This window comes from Gavia stellata, chromosome 8 (genome assembly GCF_030936135.1).
Source record: "Gavia stellata isolate bGavSte3 chromosome 8, bGavSte3.hap2, whole genome shotgun sequence".
Taxonomy (NCBI): Eukaryota; Metazoa; Chordata; class Aves; order Gaviiformes; family Gaviidae; genus Gavia; species Gavia stellata.
Genome location: NC_082601.1, coordinates 19,042,420 through 19,064,815, shown reverse-complemented (window position 1 = coordinate 19,064,815; position 22,396 = coordinate 19,042,420). Strand labels below are relative to the sequence as shown.

At 44.5% G+C, this 22,396-nt stretch overlaps 1 protein-coding gene across 1 annotated transcript in view; it reads right to left on the bottom strand.

Annotated features, from left to right (window-relative positions):
* The window catches only part of LOC104251539 (unconventional myosin-X), an 82,007-nt gene that overhangs the window by 25,643 nt on the left and 33,968 nt on the right, over positions 1 to 22,396 (bottom strand). Inside the window, exons 16-23 of the mRNA XM_059820325.1 lie at positions 20,049 to 20,117; positions 19,108 to 19,190; positions 17,489 to 17,597; positions 16,714 to 16,794; positions 15,596 to 15,720; positions 14,699 to 14,813; positions 8,688 to 8,794; positions 4,043 to 4,348 (exon numbers count right to left, since the gene is read on the bottom strand). Coding sequence (XP_059676308.1) covers positions 4,043 to 4,348; positions 8,688 to 8,794; positions 14,699 to 14,813; positions 15,596 to 15,720; positions 16,714 to 16,794; positions 17,489 to 17,597; positions 19,108 to 19,190; positions 20,049 to 20,117 — 995 coding nt within the window. The remainder of the gene's footprint in view (positions 1 to 4,042; positions 4,349 to 8,687; positions 8,795 to 14,698; positions 14,814 to 15,595; positions 15,721 to 16,713; positions 16,795 to 17,488; positions 17,598 to 19,107; positions 19,191 to 20,048; positions 20,118 to 22,396) is intronic.

Genomic DNA, 22,396 nt, shown 5'->3' with positions numbered 1-22,396 from the left:
AAAATAAGGTACCTGTTGTAAGACTGATTTAAAAGCTTTTGTAATTTAGTAAAAATCCAATTCTCTGTGGTTGGCATGACCTTTGTGGATACAACAGATTTTCCCCATGCACTTAACTTTCAGATCAATCAGGAAATTGGATTAGTTGGAACACACTAAGAAGGACATTGGAAACAGTGACAAAAAGACAGATCAGTTAGACTCATAATAAATGTAAATAGAATCTCCTGAAGTACTATACATCCGTGGATATTAAATGAGGTTGTACATGCATAATTGATAGATATCAGGAAACTGTGTTTGTTTGGTTTTTTTAAAACAGAACAGAATTATTGCAATACCAGCACTGAATTTGTGTTTTGTTTTGCTTTTCCTATACTAAAACCCCCCAAAAGTTATCAAATTTTGTACTTTGTTAAATGACTAAGCTGAGGACTTTCTATTCTGAAGACCTGGATACTCCAGCTTGCATAACTTCTCAGCGGCATGCAAAATCTAGTTTACTAGTAAAGGCTGTAAGAGTCAGAGTTTGTTAGTAAACATGAGTAGAGGAAAAAACCTATCACACGGTGCTGCCCCTCCACCGAGATCAAAAAGGTCGTACTCCAAGGGAAAGCTGTCACCATGGCCAGTTTCTCCATAGTGAGCATGCTACAAGCAGCTGAACTAGGAGACAGAAACATGCCAGGGTCATGCATAGGGAACAGGGATAGGATGTGGCTGGATCGAAGAGTCTGCCTGTAGCAACCACTGTGCAGCTAAATTCAGACTGGCAGTGGTAACTTGCAAATCTATAATTCAACCTCAAGCAGAACAGGAGGGCAACAATATTTATTTCCCAGGCCCTGCAGCTTTTCCCAGCCAAATTCGGAATTGCAGCTGCAAGTCACAAAGCCCTTAAAGCTCTCACTCTTGTGCTCAATCTCTCTCTCTCAAAAAAAAAATCCAGGAAATGTTTATAAATGAAAGCTGACATAAGTGAGATCCAGCTGGTTCCAACTCTACTGAAAGATCTGTAACAGTAGTCATGGGTTAAACAACTGCCTTAAATGATACGAGGGTTCAAGAAGCAGAGCCATTTTAAAACAGATCAGGAATACCATCTACAATCTACACACTAATTCCTGCAACTGTTCCTCACATTTTTAGACCTCTGATATTTCTTGCTGCTTTCCATCCATTTCCAACTCATCCACACTCTTCCTGAAATGTGCTACCCAAAACTGGGGACAGTACTCCAACTGAAGCCTTAACAGTGCCAAGCGGAACAGAAGAATCACCCCGCATCTTACAGAAACAATCTTGTTTATAGAAGGCATTTGCTTTCTCCTCTCACACAGCATGACACTGGTGACTAATACTCAACTTAGCCTCCAGATCTTCTTCCTGCTGTTGAAGCAGGCATTCCTCCTTCTCCCTCTCTCCTCCTGCCATTCCTAACTACAGATCTGCATATGTCTGTATTGAATGTTATCCTATGTTTTCCAGACCATTTCTTTAATTTGCCAAAATTGAGTTGTAATCCTGTCTAGCTATACATTTAAAGACCCTCACCAGATGGTTTTATCTGCAAATTTAATAAGGATACTCATATTTCCTCATCTAACTTATTATGAAAACATTGCACTAGTACCATATCCAGCACAGACCATGGAAGAATCCCATTCAGGAGTTCTTTCCTATTTAACAAAAAACTACTGTTGTTTACTAATTTAAATGCAATAATACAATGCAGTAAAAACACAAATCCTAGTCTTGTTTCATCTACTTTTTTCCAAACCACATTCCTAATAGTGTCTTAAGAGTATTGTCATAACATGTCAAAGTCCTTACCTACCCTCTGCCTACCCAAAGTCAAGGTACCTACCCTCTATGGCTTTTCCCTATCCACAAGGCATGTCATAAGCTATCACAGAAGGAAACAGATAACTTCAACGCTGTTTGTTCTTCAGAAATCCACATTGGCTCTTAACTCCTTTATCAAGCATTTACAACTGTTTGATTATCTGTTTCAGTATCTTCCTGAAATTGAGGTTAGGCTGACTGGTCCACAGTTCCCTTGTTCTTCCTTTTCCCATTTTAAAAGGGGGTCATTCTGTTTGGAATTTTCCAGCTTTCTGGAAACACCATTGCTATCCACAAAGAAGGAGAAAGAGAATAGCCACTGATTCAAACAGCTTCAGCTGGTTCTTGAAGTACTCAAACATTAATTTTCACCACGTCCAGATGACTACTTTGTAATCTGATTTATCTGAGCATTCTCTAACCTTTTATTTCCCTGCTGGCTTCTGAATTCTTGCACATCAGTGCTAATTGTATGTAGTATCCAACAGCTAAGCCTTTTTGGGAAGACAAATAAAAATAGTATCAAATACCTTAACTTTCTCAACATCAGAATTTTTTCTTCCTGTTGAACAGTAGACCAAATTGCTCCATGTCTCCCTTTTACTAACAGTGTATGCACAATAACTGCATGCCAACTTTTAGTTTGTTATAGGTCAGTTTGCATCTTGGTCCTTCTAATTTTGTCCCTGCATGTGTGTTGGGTTTTTTTGCTTGTTCTCAGTAGATTAGCCAATTCACAATTTCTGTGGACTTCCACCTCATTTTTGAGGTCAAATGGGAGTTCAGGATTTAGCCAAGTTGGTCTGCTAGTACCTTTTTGGCTACTCACGCTGAATGAAGCCATTTGACATCAAGTAGAAAATGAAAGCTAAATGAACAGTCACCTGATTCCTAGAAACACTGACACTTCTTTACAATGATTCAGGGTTCAACACATCTTTCATGGGCTGGGAACTAGAGTGCAGGGGCAGAAACACACTAGAACGAATAAGCTGAGTAGGTCCTTTTATCGAAAACTGGGTAGGGACAAGCTCTACTTTGTACAATGAGGACTTTAGACCTGAGAGAACATCTGTAGTATTTGGTATCTGCAAACTAGTTACCGACATTCTGAACTTGCACAGCTTCATGTTGCTTATTGACACATTGATAAAATGGAGCCTTCAGGGTTGTTCAACAAATTCCTTGATCAAACTGTTCATCATTGGTGTCACTGACTCTGTGTCTTGTCCCAGCAGATACATCACCCTACTGTCTCCAGTGAAACCACAGGCAATCTCTTTTCCTTGTGACATGCTTCTAACCTTAGAATTTTCTGATGCTTGTCACAAATCTTAGTCTGCAAAGATCCAACTTCAGGGCAAGTTTGTAACAAAAGCGTATAAGAAACGTAACCAACTATTTATGAAAAACTTAAAATGTCACAGGATTATTTGTTCAAACTTATATAATAATCTCATAGTTGAAGTTTCTTGCTTCTTAAAATGCAAGATTATCAAGAGAGACACCCAGTTTGGACAGGGTGTAGGTAACCCTGGAGTGAACAGTAAATGATGCACGAGGTGCAGGATTCTCGATAGGCATACTGTCACTGCTCACAGATTGCCGCTTTTTGTCACATTAGGTTTTCCCTTCCCCTCCTGATCTCTCGATACATCCGTATCCCTGATGAGAGATACACAGCAGCAGGAACAGGGAGAAGACATGTATTCTCACAAGTAAAAGAACTGCAGTAGCAGCACAGGTGCACTGCCCATCTTGCTCTCTGATCCAGCTTACTGGACACATCAAGACCCATGAACTCTGGTACCTTCTCACACTGCTAATCCCTCCAGATTTTGGAAGACTGCATAAGACTTCCTTTACCACTGCAAAGGCAATGAGAAAATTATGCATCTCTGCCCAGTCAGTGAAACTGCCTCCTTTCATGTACATTCCAAAGCAGAAAAACACTAAACAGAAGTAAAAATACACCAGAATTAGTTTTCCTAAAGGAAGCAGGACACTCCTTTTCCACTCTGCTTTTCTCTTCTGAGCTGCCTACAGTCCACCCCAACTCTGTCCCCTGGCACTGGGACACTGTCTCATGCAATTGCTGTTCCAGTGTTGCCATCATGCTAGTGCCCCAGACCCGCTTTTACACCTCAGCAGCTTTAGTGCTCGGGAACTATGAGTGCAAAATACCATCTTGTTGTACCTTTCCTTCACCTCTTCCTCTTCCCGTTTCCTCCTACGCTCCTCCTCTTCTTGCCATTGTCTTTCCTCTTCCTCTCTTCTGATCTGTTCTTCCTCTTCTTGCCTCCTTCTCTCCTCCACTTCCTGCTTCCGCCTGAGTTCCTGCTGCAGCAGGTGCTGGTAGAGGCTGCGAGCCCGGCGGCCACGCCAGTGCTTCTGCAGGGTGACTGCAGAGGCCTTCAGTTGCAGCAGGCTCTTCTTCCAGAAGTACGCGCGGTAGTTCTTTTGGATTATAACAACACTGGCTAGCACCTTTTGATACTTCTTCCTAAAAACAAAACCAGACACTTAATGCGCCATGAAGCAATACATGCTTTGCATTTCCCATGTCCTGGTATATTGACCAACCTTACCACATCCACAGAAAAAATAATTTGGAAAAATATTGCTCAGAAATGATACCATTTCTGTTCCTCTACTGCCACTACCCATAAATCATATTCTCCTCACTGTTCTCACCCCTGTATCTACAACTGGTTTGCTTCTGTGGGCACCTACTTTTGTAAAGACCCTCAGGGAATGAAGGACAGATATTTGGCACAGGGAAAGAGAAGGTCCACTGACCCAAAGTCTCTGTGCATTGCATGTCACACGCATTGACTGTGCAATTAGCATAATTGCTCAGTGTGGATTTATTATAATAAAAACATACAAATAGCCTTACTATATGAGAACAAAGACCCATACTGCCCCATCTTTTAAGTGGCCAACAGCAACTTACTCCAGGAAAAGCAAAAATGGGGCAAAAATAGATCTGGTCACATTAATCTCTTATTGTTTGGGGGAAAACACAGTGATACTACAATATTGACTGCTGAATGTAACATTGTAACAAGCTCCCATAAACATATACTTACATTGCACAACATTTTGCTTAAACAATAATGATATCAAAATCAACTTTGCCATAATTTAAAACCAAAAACATGGTAGGGCCCCAAAAGAAAAGAATCATCATTCAGTACTTCTATAGTCTAGTGAAGTTCTAGAAAAGTCAGTTCTTGCCACTGCATTACAGAATATTTTTATCAAGGACCTGAAAAAAGTCACTGGTACAAGTTTGTACATGATACACAAACTGAGCAAATAACAAAAGGGTTACTATTAACAGTAATCTGGATCAATTTGTAAGCTAGATTCAAGCAAACATTAAGCAATTGAAAAGAGCCAAACATAAGGTCTTCTACTGAAGAACTAAAGGCCACAGACACCTGATGTTGGACTATGTTAGGAAGCAGTAAGTCAAAAAAGGATTTAAGGGCCACAGGGATCATCAGGTGAAGGCAAACTCCCAACACAATGCTATAGAAAAAAATACTACTGAGATTCCTATACTTGCAAGCAGAAACACTGTGTAGAAGGGGACTGCACTGCTACTTTTATCCTGTGTTCAGTGTTAGCACCTCCATTTCAAAAACAATGTTAGACCCTCAAGTGATTTCTGAGGAAGCAGGATTAGAACCACGAATCCTGGCTTAGAGAAAGAGCGCGCTTCCTCCTTGACCTTAAGAAAGAGAAGGCTAAGGAAAGGCTTGGTCCCAGTCAAAGTACCCACATTTTTGGGTGGCATATCTATTTATCCAACAGGGGACATAACAAGATTTAACTGACCCAAAGCTGAAGTCTATTCAGGCTGGAAATAAGCGGACATTTTTTAAAGTAATTGAATATATTTAGACACCTTAATGTCTCGCTGTCGGGAAATGATCATTGCTACTATGCAAATCAAAACCTTCTTTACTCCAAACCAGAATTTGCAGAGGGAAATTCTATGGGGCTGTTACACAGGATATTGGGCCAGCAGGCTACAGTAATCCTGTGAGGTCTTACAGTCCTAGAAAGCACACTGGAAATAGCACAGTATTCTCACATATCCTTCCCACAAACCTTCTGCAACCCCCTGAGGAAAAGGCACACCTCAAAATCCCCTTCCTGGCAATCAAACCACCTTCAAATGGCAACAGGGACCCATGCTGACAGCTTGCCACCTCCCTGCACATCAGATACATCAACCTAGTCAAGAAAATCAGGAGAGGGATGCTAATAGCAGTAGTGTGCAGAGGTCACGCTCTTTTCCATAAGTATTAAGTCAAAGGGAGGAAGCACAGAGAAAAGAAGAGGAAAGGGAAGAGGTGATAAGAAGTGGGAGGTTTTAGATTAATTGCTCCTGGGCTGCAGTCCCCTCACCCCTGCTCCTTCTGTCCTCCCTGTGCCCTGCATATGGGGTGTGAACAGCTGCACACACACGCTCTGCCAAGGCAGATGTAAGTGCATCAAAAAGGGCATTCTGACTTTTACAAAACGCGTCTGCCAGAAACACTCTCAAGTGCAACATGTGCCAAGTCCTGCCCAGCTACAGGCCGGCTCTGCCTGCTAATCTCCCAGGCTGAAGTGCCCCCTCATTCCTCATAACCGCAGCCAAGCTTGCAGACGCCCTTCAGCTGGAATTGCTACACACAGGCTGTGAATTTCATTCCCCTTGTTCAGCCTTCCACTCACCCTCTTGCACTGGCCAAAGAAATTCAACTGGCAGCCCATGCCGAGGAGTTGGGAGACATCCTGACCATGTATCACAAGAGGAGGTAGGGTGGCTGCAAGGTTCCAATGCTGCATTTGGAATTTAGTTAATTATTCTGTCGATGAGCTGTAGTTAGCAGTTATGCCTCCAAGGACTAGAGAACACAGGGCTATGGAATAATTTCCTACTGTCTTTTCCGCTGAGCAATAAGGTCCTGCAGAATCCAGGGACACAGCCAAATTTGTACATGGATCCTGCAAGCCTGGGAATAGTTACGCGTATTTTAGCTCGTGAAGCTGCTACCTGCAGCTCAGAGTTCCACAGATTAGCTATGAAAAATTGGGGTCATTTTAACGGGCTTGATTTTCTTGTCTCACATTTTAGTGACCAGTCAGAGATCCTAGGCTGCAGGGAATGAGAGCAAAGAAAACACTCTCATCCTTAGGACTGGTTGTCCAGACTCACAGAGTAAGTTCACAAGGGGAGAAGCCAGTAAAATCCTGCCTGTGGCATACATACCCTTCTTCGCCAACCTACTTTGCATTAGACCTAATGAATTTAAATACACTTCTTGCAAAACAAACAGAAATGCTATCAAGCTTAAGGCAGTGCACACTACACTGGTACTCCTGACCTCTGCCCAGCTCTGCACAGACCATTCACCACTTGCCCAGATGAACTCCCTCTTGCTGGACCTTCTCCAATACAGGTGCAGTGCAACTGGAAACTCTTCACAGAAAAGTTTTCCATTCTCCCTCCCTAGCTCTTTCCTCACTCCCTGCTCTCCTCCCCTGCAAAGTACAGTTACCTCCAGCTGCTTATGAGGATTTCCACTCTGGCTGCAGAAGCACAGCTTGTTCTTAAAGATGAGACTCAGAAGAGCAACATGTGGCATGAGGAATTCAGATCTGTGGAGACTGGAGGACCATAAGATTTCTAGCCAAGAGGAACACTACTGCAACACTATCTCCATCACAGCCCTGCAGGGCAGCAGCTACCTTCCCAGGAACTCAGAAAAGCAGTAATCCAGTTTGCCTGCAGTGATGTTTCCCAGAAAAATCAATTTTCCTGTGCTAATCCCTACCCCTCTGTCCAGATGCTAGACACAAAGTAAAATAGACCAGAGGCCCTGACACAAAGAACTTGCAATCTCATGTACAAACAATAGAGCTAGCTCATTTGTCTTCCTAGAGGGAAATAAATAAATTAATAAAAGCCCCTGAGACCAAATGCGTATTCTGCTGATACTCCACATTGGCAAGGCAGGGTACAGCCCTTCCACACATTTCCTAATGCACAACGAGCTACCTGGTGTAACTAGAGCTCTAAGAAGAGTGCCTGGTGGAACAGCTCTGCTGGCCGGGGATTTCACCTCCTCACGCCCCTGACTGACAGGTGTCTGGAGCAGAGACCAGCCAGGAACGAGCATCTTACTGGGATTAAGTGTGCATGCCACAGCCATTAAGGAGTCAGCTGTTACACTGACTGCGAGGGGCAGAGGAGGGGCGGTTTGTCTGCAGTTGGTTCTCCCAACCCTCCCCTGGTCAGGTGCAAAAGGGAGCGGCAAGAGGAGATTACTGGTGCAAAGCTGGCCAAAAACCAATTCTGAAGAGTTAATTAAAAGGAGAGGGAGATCACGAGGCAAACAGGCAGGGCAAGGAAAGAGGGCGAGCAAAGGCAGAGCTGCAAGTGGGGAAGAAGCAATTTGCAGGGGGAGCAGAAAACAGAGTTGACAGGCTTAAGGAAAAGGAGGGGGATCCAAAGCCTAAGTGGGGCCCAGCCAGGAGAGCCCTGAAGGCAAGGAAACAGTGTCATCGAAGGCAAGCAATGGGTACAGAGGTCCCTGCACACGTCTGCTGAGCAGCGTTGAGGGAGGGTGCAAGGGTGCACAGAATTGAAGAAGAGGTGGCAAAGGTGCAGAAAGGTTTCAGCAGGACTGATGCCGGCAGGGAGGGCAGATACTGCAGCTCTCCCTTGGAATACAGGAGGGGAAGAAGGGAGGGATGCGAGGGGCTAGAGAGCAAAGCAGGGGGTCGGGGCAACCCAGGCACGCAAGCACAGGGATGGTGGGGCAGCCCCCAGCACTGACCTTGCCATGTAGCCCAAGACGTGGGCCCGGATGACTATAGCTGCTTTCCTCAACTCCTCTTCCCGATCCTTCTCCAGCTTCTGCTCAAGAGCTTCCTTCAGGAAAACCTGACGCCACGGGGAGGAGTTTCAATAAACACAAAGAGAGGAAAGAAGTCAGTCCCCGGGAGAGCCGGGAGATTTCATCCCCGGGTGACCGGCACAGAGTGCGCTCTGTGTCCGGGTGCCGTGGCCGCTGCCGCCGGCGCTCCAGCGCCAGCCTGGGCGCCTCGCCCCGGGGTGCCCGTACTCAGAGCACCAGGAAAAAGTTTTGCAGCGACATGAGCCAAACTCTGCCCAACCCCCGCCTCCCTCACTCTGTGGTCAAGACTTAAAAGAGAAAGGGAGGGAGCAGAGGAAGGAGGGAAAGAGAAGGGAGGAGGAGGAGAGCTTATGCTTGCGCCTGTGATTAACTCTTTCCCAGCTGACAGCTTTCCCTGCACAATCCAGTACCTCCCTGCAGCAGGCACTGATACCTACTTGAGTGATTAAATATTTTGCAAAGAAACTCCTCCGCATTTCAAGGCAAGGTAGGAACATTTAGGTTTCTGCACTCCAGGAAGCAATCTTAACAGCAATCCTAGTAACGGAAGACAGTCGAAAGCTAAAAGCCCTCTTGAAGTGCAAAGCTGAGCATACCCCAGTCCCCCAGCTCTGGGTGGAAGCGGAAGCCCTCCACCAACCTCCAGAAACTCTAAGGAGGAGATGCTTCCTTGCTGAAGAGGTTCAGCAGCACAGCATGCATTAGGGGGAACTGAGCCTCGATGGGAGAGGTCTCCAAGTAGTACTTCAATATTTTAATTCTCAAGCATCTTCCATCACCTGTATGTCAAACCTCTGCTCAGTGCTAAATGCTTGTGTGAGGGTTGACGGTGCTATCTTAGAGACAAAAGGACTGAGATACAAGCAAGATAAGGGCATGTCTGGAGGAATTGCAATGACTTACCTGAGCTACTTTAAATCAGCTGGCTTGCATTATGTTAGCACAGAGTTCAGCACAAATTTCTGAAATTTGCTTTTTGAGACAGACTGCAGCCTGCATGGAGCTCCACAGCACTGTGGGTACTCTGCTAGCAGTACCCAGCCTAGATTAAAGTTGGCTAAGGTATGTCCATACAAGCTGCAGTCACAGCAGCAACTGCCATATGGCCATGCTCATGTGACCTGCTGCCGGACATCAGCTAAATCACTGCCAGGGCCAGCAGCAGAATGGACTACACTAGGAAAGCACTGCCCCACTTGTTAAAGCACTGACGTGAACACAGGCTGCGAGCTGACGCTCATCAATCTGCAGAACTACATTAATCAGTAAAAACCCTTTACAAATTTATTGGATCCATGTGGCTATGCTGAGAGGCCAGAGAGATGTCCAGAGATTTGAACAGTTATTTAGTCCGTGTTCTGCACAAACTCTCCCCCTCCCCACTTATCCCCCTTATGTCTGTGTATACCTTCCCTTCCATCATTGCTTTTGGCCTCATCACTTATTTAGGCTCTTTTTGCCTCTTGCCTCTCTGCCATGACCACCATGTACTGAAACCCCTCCCTGAGTTAGTACCCATTGCCAGTGGCTTCCCTGGACTCAAATATCTCCCGGGGAGCCATTTCCATTAAGATGGCCTTAAGAAATAAGCTGTTTTGTAATGACTAAGTAACCGCGGGTAGCCTCAAAAGAAGGTTCATTATCAAGATACTGCCAAGCATGAAGCTGGCATCCTTCCCTGCAAGTTGTACATCCACTCCCTCTGTCAACTCAACAATCTTTTAAAGACTTCTTTGAGGCAGGGATTGCTCTTTCCATTACATTCCAGAACCAAGCAGCAGTCACCCGTTTCAAGAATGCAACCAGCAAAACACTGTCTCAGTCCATTATCTTCACCAAATTGCAAAAAAATTCAGTCCATCCGTATTTCGCTAGCAAGCATAGACTTTGCTGTGCCAGTAAGGAGGGGGAAAAAACCCCTAACTTTGAGGCATGCAGAGTTCAACAAGACCCAACCCTAATATGTGCTTGAGAGTGAGGGTTTAATCTCAAATAACGTAACAATATCTACTTATAAGCTATTGGCATTTTGAGGGTTTTTTAGACTCCTGTAGATGACAAAGAAGAGTAAAATGTATTCAAATCCAGAAATATTTTTGATGCCTTGTGGAAATAAATTGGAAGGTGGCCATTTCTTTGTCATAATTCATAGTCACTTTCTGAAAACAGGAGATCACTTTCATCCAAGGAAGGAATGATTAAACAAAACATACAAGGTTACTTCTATCATATCTGCTCCTATTAGACACTGGCCAAGTTTTAAATCACAGTGCAGCACCACAGTGCTCCTCACACAACCTCAACGCCTGCAAGCACCATCAGTGCAACAGTGAACGTGTTAAGGTTACGTGTAGATCAGCAGACACAAATGTAACTGCATGTGCACCCATGTGTACATAAGTGGGATCATATGATTCTTGGGGACAACACTGGGAAAGCAGGAAGTGGGTCACTGTGACCTGGATGCCAAATAGTCTACAGAAACCTCCTCCTTCAAACAGGCCCTGCAAAACAGCAGGTTGAAATGTGGAAATGAATGCTTTCAAACAGCAATGATTACTGTGTTAAACAGCCTTAGGAATCTGCTTTGTGGGTGTGGGCAAGTATGGCAGAAGGTTCAGGTGCACTGAGGAAAGGGGCACAGAAGCTGCTGCTCCATCCCAGCACATCCCCAGTGAAGACAAGGGCACCTTAGCACAAGCTCTTCCATCACCACACTGCTTTGTTTGCATCCAAGCCCTCATCTCTGCCATGCCACCAGATAAAACCTGCCTTATATACATTAATACCTCTTATAAACATTAATTTGACAATTGCCAGCACAGCAGCTGCTCTATTCTTAATGAAAAACACAAAGATCATCCTGCCCTTCCTCCCCCGTTTCCTTTCCCAAGCTTCACAATCCCTTGCATTAATTCACAGAGTCTTTTCCTTCCTCCTCCAAACAATTGCTAGGGATATAATTATCCTTCCATTCATTTTGGAGGAAGTATTTCCCCTTCTATAAGCCTTGCTCTTCACCCACCCCTTATACTTCTTCCTAGGTTACATCCCCATTGGCTTGTCACACCTTTTTCAGTAGCTACTCCTGACTCCATAAGCCAAGGTTAGTTCTGGGAATCGCAACCTGGGTACCCAGAGCTGCACCTGTAGCAGCAAAAGTGGCAGCAAGGGTACACAGGGGACTTCCTCTCCAGGACAAAGACCTACGCTCTTAGCTGGTAGCTTCACTTCACCCTTACCTGAAAGCCTCTGGAAAAATCAGGGCTCTTGTCTTCATTGACCCAAGTATTCCAGGCCTGTGGTACTTAGCACCAGCTAAAACATGAACGCAGGCAAAACACTTTGTAATCCAAAACCAAGACACAACAGCTGGATACAGGCAGCAGGGAAGGAACTAACGGGAAGTACCACTGCTCTGCACAGCCTCACCCTGCCATCTGCTTTCCTAGGGGCAGGCTTTCTGGAGGCATTGTCACAAAGCAGAGTTGCAAGAGGGGTCTCAAAGGGAGCAATGAAATGGCTTTGCCACCATCTGAGCATGGGAAAGACAGACAAGCAACTCATCTGAAGAGTGAAATGGCAGGGCAATGGTGACAGCACCTTGGACTAGCCTGGGCTGGCCAGCCATTCAGCATGGCAGCAAGGGTGGAACAGGCCAGGACAGCCTTGGAGTGATATATTCTTTACAATAAATAGAACTGCTTCCCTCTACCAGGACACACATCTCTAATCCAAACCATGTGAAATAAAAAATAACCTCTACAACCAAACAAGATGGCTCAACTGCTTCCCAACTCCTTTCAATTTTCCTTCTCAGTCATAAAGAGAGATACAAAGACTGCCATTCTCAATCATTTCTGTCTTCCCACAATATTCAGACCCCACAGCAACCAGTGCCCTAGCAGAGAGACTGCTGTTTACCAACATGCCGTGTACAGCTCTTCAGCCAAGTTTGTTTATAGGACAGAATTGTTCAAAAAAATTACATTAGAGTACATCCAGTGATTTGGCAAAATACAAACATATTTTGTTTGCCACAATTTACCACCTATATTGTTTTTCCAAAAGAATTTGTTTGTGCAGGTCAAGGAGTGAGTGAAAACAGACCGATTAACTCAGTCCTTCAGGATGCACAACGGGGACTGAAGAGAAAAGGGATCCTATTGCTGCCAGGGGCTCAAAGCAGCCTGGATTTCCTGCTTCTCGTCATTCTGTTGTAGTTCCTGGACTCCAGCTATACAGCTTATAACCTTTTATAGTCTAAAAGGTGAGCATGTGCATGTAAGTTTGGTCCTCACATGCATTTCCCTGCTGCCCTTCCTGTAGCCCAGCAATCTTCCATCTCTTGTCATGCTAGGAAGAAAGTTCAAACTCAGGGTTTAACAGCTCTAACCACCCATTTCTAAAGCTTCCCAGGCACAAGCAGCTCTGCAACACCCACACACACTCCACACAGGCTTTAACACTAAAATGCTGGGAGACTGGTAGCCACCCAAGCAGTGTGGGTTATCTAGGGACGAGAGTGACTGAAATGGTTCCTGGTTTGCAGGGACCAGTGAGGAGACACCAGATTCCCAAATGGGGAACACTTTAATCATAGAGCGGAAATACAGCTAAGTGATAAAACCTTCTTTCTTGAACATCAGCAGAGGCATGTGAAGAAAGGCCTTAGAAACTTCTGGTTAACACATCTCCTTCTCACAGCAATGGCCAGTGGTTTCCGTGGTTGTCACACAGAGTTCACAGCCCAGAATACCAACTGGGCTACCACCACTCCTCTAAGAAGGGGACACAGAGATCTCACTCTCTAAGAAATGTTATAGACTATCCACTCATTAAGAAATGATTGCTCAAAGCAACAAATATCTGATCTCCCAGACAAAGTAAATGTGAGTATTCACTAGAATTACTTCCAGTTCCGTTGTGACCCTGGAAATATTCTGAACTACTTTTTTGAAGGCTTCAGGGGAAAAATGCAAGAAAAGTTGCTTTGATGGACCACCATCTGCTCTGGATATGGACTGCATACCCACTACTTAGAAATGCTGTCTGCACTGGACACCATCCATCTTGGAATATTCTTTGAAGAATGTACTGAAGTATGTGGAAAGTTGTGATAGAGACAGTTTCTCACTCCTAGATTTCTATAGCAATATACCTCACAACACTCACATCTATTTCTGTGTGAAGCTGTCTCAAAGCTTGAAAAAATTCAGGCTGAAACACCCAGCTCCCTCCCCATGAAATGAAAGATAATGGTACATTTCCATCTGCATATCTGGAGAAAAAAAAACCAAACAACAACCCCTGCCCCCCAAAATCCAGACTGTACCAGGCAAGAGAGAAGTGTTAAACGTTCACCAAACCAGAAGAAAAATCTGAATTATGCAAGTGGGAAGAAGCATTTGGATACCTTTTCCTAGAAAATGTATGCTAGCATCTGGGCTAACTGCAGAAACCACCAGCTGAGCTTCCACAGCAGAAGGCTGTCACACATCTGGTGATCGAGCTACCTATTCACAGTTTCAGTATATACCAAGCAGCAGCTCACTGCCTCCTGCAAGAATTTCAGTTAGCCAAGCAAAGCAAAGTATCTGGCACAAGAGGCAAGAGTTAATGGCACACACTGCAATTGCATACAATGACACCCATCCTTGTTCCCCTTGGATCCTTAAATTGGATCAGACACAACAAAATCAGTCTGGCTTTGTCAATGAGAAGGAGTTTAGCCAAATCAAAAAGCCTTCTACATCTCTAGGTACATAATATGGGAAATATTTGAGATGCTACAGGCCAGTGGCATAGTCCAATGTATTTAAAGGGTCATCGCTACTTTGCCCTTTCTGCTGGCTTGAATCTCACCAGATGCAATCGCACCCCCTTGCAGCTGGAACAAAGCCATACCCTGCCCCATACTGATGAAGTACCTTGGTTTTACCCAACTGCCATTCTTTCTTGCTGCTGTCATAGGTCTGAAGAAAGCCTGCACATAGAGCTTTGCTGTTGTCTGAGAAACTGGGCCCCTTCACAAGCATCTTGTACCTAAGAACCAAACAAAATCTCATTAGACTATGTATGACAGTAACGCCCCCCCCGCCTCAATCTTTTAACTCTGATTATCCTCCTCCCATTAGTCCTTCTTCCTCTGGGACCTCCCTTCTTCGTGTTTGCCTTCCAATCTGGAAATTTCCATCCCCCAACCTTTATCTGTTCCTACCACACTGGCAATTATTGTTGCAATCCCAGTAATAAAATACAAACTCAACAGCATTTTTCAGTAAAGAACAACTGCCTGTCTGAAACATGTGCTTTCATCAGACACAAGTTATTTTGTTCAGTATAGGGGTGGCATTTAATGCTCCAAGCCACAAAGGAAGCAACGTTCAATGGTCCCTTCTAGCCTTGAAGTTCAAGAAATCCTTTTGATGCAGCTAATTAAAAGAAATAATCACTCTTTCCAATATTAATCATCAACTATACTGCCCATTAAAATTTGCTTCAGCCTGACAGATTAAAGAGTTTAAGTATGGTATTTTCTTTATACATATTATGACCAGCTGGGTTTCACAGCATCACACAAGCAAATCTATGGCAAAGAAAAAAAAAAAAAAGACTGTCTGGCTATTTTTCCATTCTGACTTTTACCCTAAAGGCAAGTCTCCAAAAGGACTTCCAAATCAGTCTATGATATGAGCAATAAGGGCATGGTTAGAAAATCATCCCACAAATGATCCGTATCAGTAACAGCAGTTATAGAGGGAACAAACATATAGAATTGTATACCTTTGGGCTGTTACAGCATGTGGTACAATGATAGCAATTACCTGCTGAGAAAGTCCTGGAAAAGGCGCCGTACAGGGAAACCTGCTCTCCGAACTTTCACTGTCTCCAGCATCCCTGAGTACCGGAGCTGATTTAGCACCACATCTGGATTGAAGAGGTTTGGTGCCTACATAATGGTCCAGATTCAAAAACAAATAAGAAGAGAGACAGAATAAGTGTTGATCTTCCTATTACTTCTTTGCTGACTTGAATAGTGACTGTTTCTCTGAGCACAGACAGTCACAGGCTGTATATCTGTTTTTCTGTAGAAAAGTCAACCCTGCATATTTGAGCATGCCAGGTGAAAAAAGGGAAGTTTGGGTCAAGGGGAAAGTAACCTCACAACACTGCATGGTGCAGAAAAAAGGAGAAAGGGAGTTGGGCAGATCCTGGGAAAAAAACAGTTTGCAGACTGCTGTCATAGTTGGATCACGGCAGTAAAGCAATAATATAATGCATTAACACATACAAAATGCAGAACCCTGACTCAGTTCTCTGCAGTGTCTCTCCAGTCAAACTGGAGACAGACTGCAGAATTCTCTTCTGGCATAAAACCCCCATCAGGCTTTCCTCTGCCATATCATACATGGTTTCAAAACACACAAAGAAAATGATAGGTTCAGAGCTCTCCACCCAGTCTAGTTAGCACCATATCCTCCCACCACAGTTCACAATACAAGTGAGAGCCAGCCTGTCTCTAAGCACTGTGACTTGCTCATGAAGTGTCCACCTCCTCTGCCTCAGAGAGAGGGATCTGCAGGAGACTGTTCCTACCGCACTCCAGAACAAATTGTCTACAGGCACCACGAACAGGAGTGATTGCTTCTTCTACCACCACTCTGGGCTCTGCAGAAGCCTGGTTCATCTTCCAGGCTTCGTCAGCACAGAAAGAGGTGGGAATGACTATATCATATCATACTCTGCATGCAGTCTTTTAATCTGATTACCAGGAGGAGGGTGTATTTTTCCTCAACTATAAAACAACTAGAAGGAAGGTGAGGGGGAACTGCTTTTATCCTCAGTTTGGACCCTGACAGAGGCACCTGTCAGGCATTTGTGCAAGTGAGTGGTCATGAAGGCCTGTGTCACATGCAGACATTTTGCTGGAAAACAGACTTGCCTTTTCTGTATTTGGTTTGATGCAGCGGATGAAGAATGGATTGGAAGTACTAAGCGTGGCCATCAGGGAATGGAGAGAATCCTAAAAAGCAGCAAGACAAAACCCAAAGGATCAGTCACTACAGGAGAGAAAGGGGCTACATTTGATGCAATAGGGTCTTCACGCAACCCTCCCATTCTTAATGTCCTTTCACTCTGCCTAACAAAGCTTCAATAACCCCAGAGATCCCTTCCTGTCCAAAACATACCCACAGAGTTTAACACTGTTTACATGGCCATCCTTGTTCTCAGAGATGTATAGCTGGTGTGAGTTATTTTTACAAGTCTCTCAAACTTTAAATATAGGAAACTAAAACTGTGAAACGAACAGAAGGTTTGCAGACAATCTAGGGGGGGTGAGATTCATACCTGCAAGGTCCCCCCAATAAGGTTTTATTGGAATTGCCACTATACCTGTAAAAGACGTGGCCTAAAAGGACACATACACTTAGCTGAAACACCAAACCAACATGAAAGATCAAAGAATCTCAAGAACTTCATATACTTAGCCAAGTATTCTTTTCCTCTGCCGCCCTGCTCAGTCTTAGCATCTCACATTTTACACCAGACAGAAATCCTTTGGGCAGTGGCATTGTCTTTTTTTAGCACTACAACATTCCTGCACATTTTCAGTGCTGGACACAAAACAAGGATGAATGACTCCTCTTGGCTGCAGGCCTTGCTTTACCCATCTGCTCCTCCCCAGAAGCCTGCTGATCTCTTGGAAAACATCTTACCCTGAACTGGGAACTGACAGTCGGTCTGCGCCTCTGGGTGCCCGTCTTCAGTGTCTCTTCACTGCAACGACTGCAGACTCTTTCAAAAAGGTCATAGATGAAGTCCAGCCTAAGGGAGAAGACACCCCCCACCTGTGAGAAGATGGCTCTCATTCTCAGCTACTGCCCTATCCCAGTGTGAAATACCTCATTTTTATTCCTGCTGTGCCACAGGGTGGCTGCAGGAGGCAGTCCAGCTGGGCACTTCAATGGAAATTAATACCTTCCATGTGGCTGCCCAGACCCCGTGGGCTGCCCCGTATGTCACACTCAGCTGCAAAGCCAGAAACCCCATCTCACACTCTCAGGCAGGATATTACACAAGGGAAGATCTCCATTCTGCACTGGCTAGGACACCTCCCTCGAAATATATGCCCCCAGGCGAAACTACCTTGAAGGTACTCTATCTAGCTAGACTGTGTGTTGTCATGCCCCTCCTGACCTAGCTCTCATGGCTAGCACCCATGACATGCTCATGCAATTGCAACCACAGCCCTTCTGTGGCCAGAGGACTTCCAGAGCTACCCCCAGTGTAGGTCAGCTCTGGGGAATCTTCCACCATTTTGCCACTTCTTAGACAGTGGTGATGGTTCTTAAGAAGTTGCACAAAGTTCTCCAGCACTGCTTGTGCCAGTTCATTGTTATGACTGCTTCTAGCAGAATTTCCCTTTCTGGCTTGTTGAAAAACCCTGAGTCCTTCTATTATGCTGGACAATGACGACCACAGTTCTGGCTTCAAGCCCTGTGTAAAATGTTCCCCAGATGCCACTGTCCAAGTAAGGCAGCTATGAGCAGCTCATGTTCTCAGCTCCCTCAGGTTGTTTCAAGGCTGCTCACAGAGCAAACTCTGCAGCAGGCTTGAAAGAAGATGCAATTCTGAAACAGTCTCATCAGGCTGGAGGCCAAAGGCAATACATGGACTGTGGTAAGCGGCAGGTGGTAGAGTTGCTACTCAAAAACTTTTAGGGTCCGCCATGTTATTAAATGCCTTTCTCCTTCTACTAGGTCCCAACTCTGTCTTCCAGACCTTGCTCAAGGTCAAAGTCAGCTCATTTCTCTAGGGTCATGTTGCAGCACTGGGATGTAATATTAGGGGCCATGCCCAGTCCCACAGCAAGAGCTCAGTCTGGCTGAGGATAAGGACAGAAGCTCTCCACTAACAAGCAGGCTGGAAAAGCAGCAGCCTCTGTACAAAGGCCGGCATTTGACAGCATAGCAAAGAGCCTTGACTCATTCAGGGGCAAATTTGCCATTGTTGGGACAGGGAGGTAAGAGGAAGAAGAGGAAAAGGAGGAGAGAGGAGGGAGAAAACCAGCATTGCCTGGAGGGATTTCTGTCATGCTTTTATAGCTCTTTTCAAAACTGGGACAACAAGAGTACTGATTAAATCTGTGCCTCGTCTGACTTCTCCAGCTCTCCTTTCTTTTGCCAGGACACTTAAGCACAAAGAGAAGAATGATAAAGAATGATGCCTGATGCTCAGACAAAAGCAACTGCTTTCCTTGGTCTGGTTATTACATGAATGTGGCTTAGTCCAGCCCAACAGATATGGCCTCCTAACAAGCATAAGGGGGGCATACCTGCTGTCTTTTAGCATATTTAAAATGTCATCTCGAAAGGTATCTCTGTTCTTCTCCAGAAAGCCTCTCACATCATATAGCACCTGCAATGAAGACAGAGCCACTAGAACAGTGCTGTACAAATCATTAAGCACTTCTACATTAACATGCCAATGTACAAGACCTCCAGCAGAGCTACATGGTAATGCTGCAGGCATGTGCCAAGATCTGAATTTTTGGGGTCAAAGAGCTCCAGAGCTCTGCAGTTACCAGCAAGAAAGTGGTTTTTAGCCATCAATTAAAAAAAAAAAAAAAAAAAAACACCACAAAAAACCTCAAAAACAGGATTGAAGTGAAACAGCTGCAGAGATTTGCCTGGAATGTGTGTATGGGGAAGTCCTCTGCAAGGTGTGACATACTCCATTCACCAGTGCCCTGACCTCCCAAACACTGGTGCTCAGCACATATGATTCTAGGAGGAGGTCAGCCCTTCCTTAGTGTGCAGGTGCCCTCCCTTGACACACCTCTATCTGCTCCATATCTCTCCACAACAAAGAGTAGCATTTAACCTTGAAGGCTTGGAGACCCATTCCTTTTTGCAATAGGTACTTAGCCTTTTCTCCTCCTCCCCAAAAGTCAAATTTTCATTGTGACCTTTATTTTGTGTTTTGTTTGTTTGTGAATGTCCAAGAAAAGACAACATGAATAACAGAAGTAAGGAGTAGTTTATCCCCTAAACCAAAAGTTACCTGAGAAACTCAAACAAACATCCAAGCTGGAGAATATAGTACTGGAGAATGACATGCTATTTTAAGTCCATCACACTCCCTGTACTCTGGTACAGGGCACTAACTGTGCGGAAACACAGAGCTCAGAGATATTCTTGATTTTTGGAATCTAAAATCCAGGACCTCAAGCCCAGGATACACCAAGCATCTCACAGATACACCATGAACACCTACCTCCCCAGCATAATGTCTTACACCAAACTGATGGTCTGTTACCCGAGGCTTCATATAGTAGTGGTTGCTCTGAAATGAAAGAAAAAGAAGTCTTATAATGCCAGTGTAAGAATAAATAGGCTTAGTCAGGAGCTCTGCCATGACTATGACAACACTGGGATGGGCAAGGACCTTAGCTGTTGCAGAGCCCAACCACATCTGCTACAGCTATCTGCAGCTACATTACAAATATGTTATTCCAATAAGATGGAAAAATCCAGCCCTTCAAGGCATTCCTCATGTGAGCAAGGGCTTGCAGAATCAAGGTTGGGCAGGCATGCCATGGATGAAATGTTAATTCTTGCGTGTCTAACACCTGAGGAGACTGGGCTCCACACAAACCATGTGGTGCAGGACACGGGATCAGGATGCAGGGAAGATGGCAGCTTTGCAGAACACCTACACATCTTTTCTTTGTCAAAGGAAATACCATACCAATCTCCTGTCTTCCTCTATATTTCATCTTTGCACCTGTGTTCCCCATTTTTCAATATTCGTTTATTCTTTCTCTTACTAGCTGTTCTACTCTCTCATTTTCCCCCTCCTTTCTTTGTTCTATGAAAACTATTAACTATGTAAGAACAGCCATGCTGCTTGAGACCAATGGTCCATGCAGCTGAGTATTCTGTCTCCAGCAGTGGCTATGTAGGGTAGAGTAATAACAAGGCAAGTAAATGATACATTCATCCTAATACTCTCTCAAACTCCAATTATTTTCATGAGTTCTGCCTAACTAGTAACCCCAGGTGGATTTCTCTTCGAAATACTTGCCCATTCCGCACCTGAACCCATGCAGACTTCCTGCATCCAGAGTGTCCTTTTGCAGGGAGCTCTCAACCAACCACACAGGGAACTACAGCTGGTTGGTTTTAAGCCTGGCTCCCATTAGTGCCATTTGTCTTCTATGGGCCATGTGTGACTTTTAAACCCATCACATCCCCCCTAAGTCATCTTTTCTCCACACTGCAGTGTCCCTTCAACATAGTCTTCTGCAACACCGAAGCTGTCCCAGATCTTGTTTACCAGATCTGATATAACCCCTTCTTGAGTGGAGGGGCCCAGTGCTGTGCACTGTTCAAAGTTCAGGTGGATCCATGGATTATACAATACCATAACAATGTTTTCTGCTTTTATTCTGTTTCTTTCCTAGGAATTTCTAATACTTGATCTGGGTTTTTTATTACTACTGAGCACTGTACTGATGTTTCCATGGAACTATCCATCACAGCCTCTGTCTGGGTCTTGCTCCTGAAGAGCAGCAATCAGCTCAGGGCCCATCACTTCAGATGTGAAACTTGGACTGTTTTCCTTCAGGCACACCATTTTACATTTATCTGCACTGCTTTTTGTCGTCATTTTACAACCCAATCAGTCTCATAAGGCCCCTCAGTCCAGCCTTGCCCTGTGAATCGTCAGAAAACTGTCACCTCAGTGTTCATATGAGACAGAGTCTTACAGGCTCCCTCCATTGATGTAACTGGCCATTTACATTCTGTGAATTTGCCCAATAGTGAAATAAAGATTACAGGCCTATAATTTCCTAGAATGCTTTCTGAAAATTAAAATAATTTCCCACCTTCTCAGATACAAGTACTAAGAAAATTTTAAGTAAGATGTTGCACAATACTGTTAGTAATTCAGCTCTTTCGTTTTCAAGTGCTCTTAGCAGTATTGGGTGGGTGGCTTCTGACCATGATAATTTGTTAGTCCTATTGAAAACTTTTTCATTGCCTTTTTTCCTTTTCATATTGACCCCATTTCTTTGCTCTTCTCTTTCCCCAATCCAGTCATCTTTTTCCAGCCACAAACTTCCCTCTCTTCCACTCCAAACATGACTGTTACTGACTCTCTCATGTGGATTGGCACCCTCCTCTCCTCTATCTCTCTACCAAGTCCATATATTTCATCCATGCCTACAACATTCTGGTTCCTTCTCCCATCACCCCTATTGCTCCTCTCCCCAGTTGTATCAGAGATCATATTCTCTTAAATCCCAGCTCTATGCTTTTCCTCCTTAAGCCTATTGCGATCCACAGAAAACACAGAGAAGAGGGCTAGTTCTCTTATAAGGTCCTTCAGGCTTTCCAGCAACACTGGATGCCTTCCAGTGCTGTTCTGGCCAGCACTAGAGACTTTAACTGGTACAAAAACCACTTTTGCCTTCAAAAAATGCAAACCCTAGAGCACTGTCTAGGTCATCATTCCCCCCTGCATTCCACCTCCTCAGCCTCTTCCATCTCTCATAAGCTCCCTAGGGTTCCACATTAACTGCTATCCCCTCAAAGCAGACAGAGGTGACACTATGAACA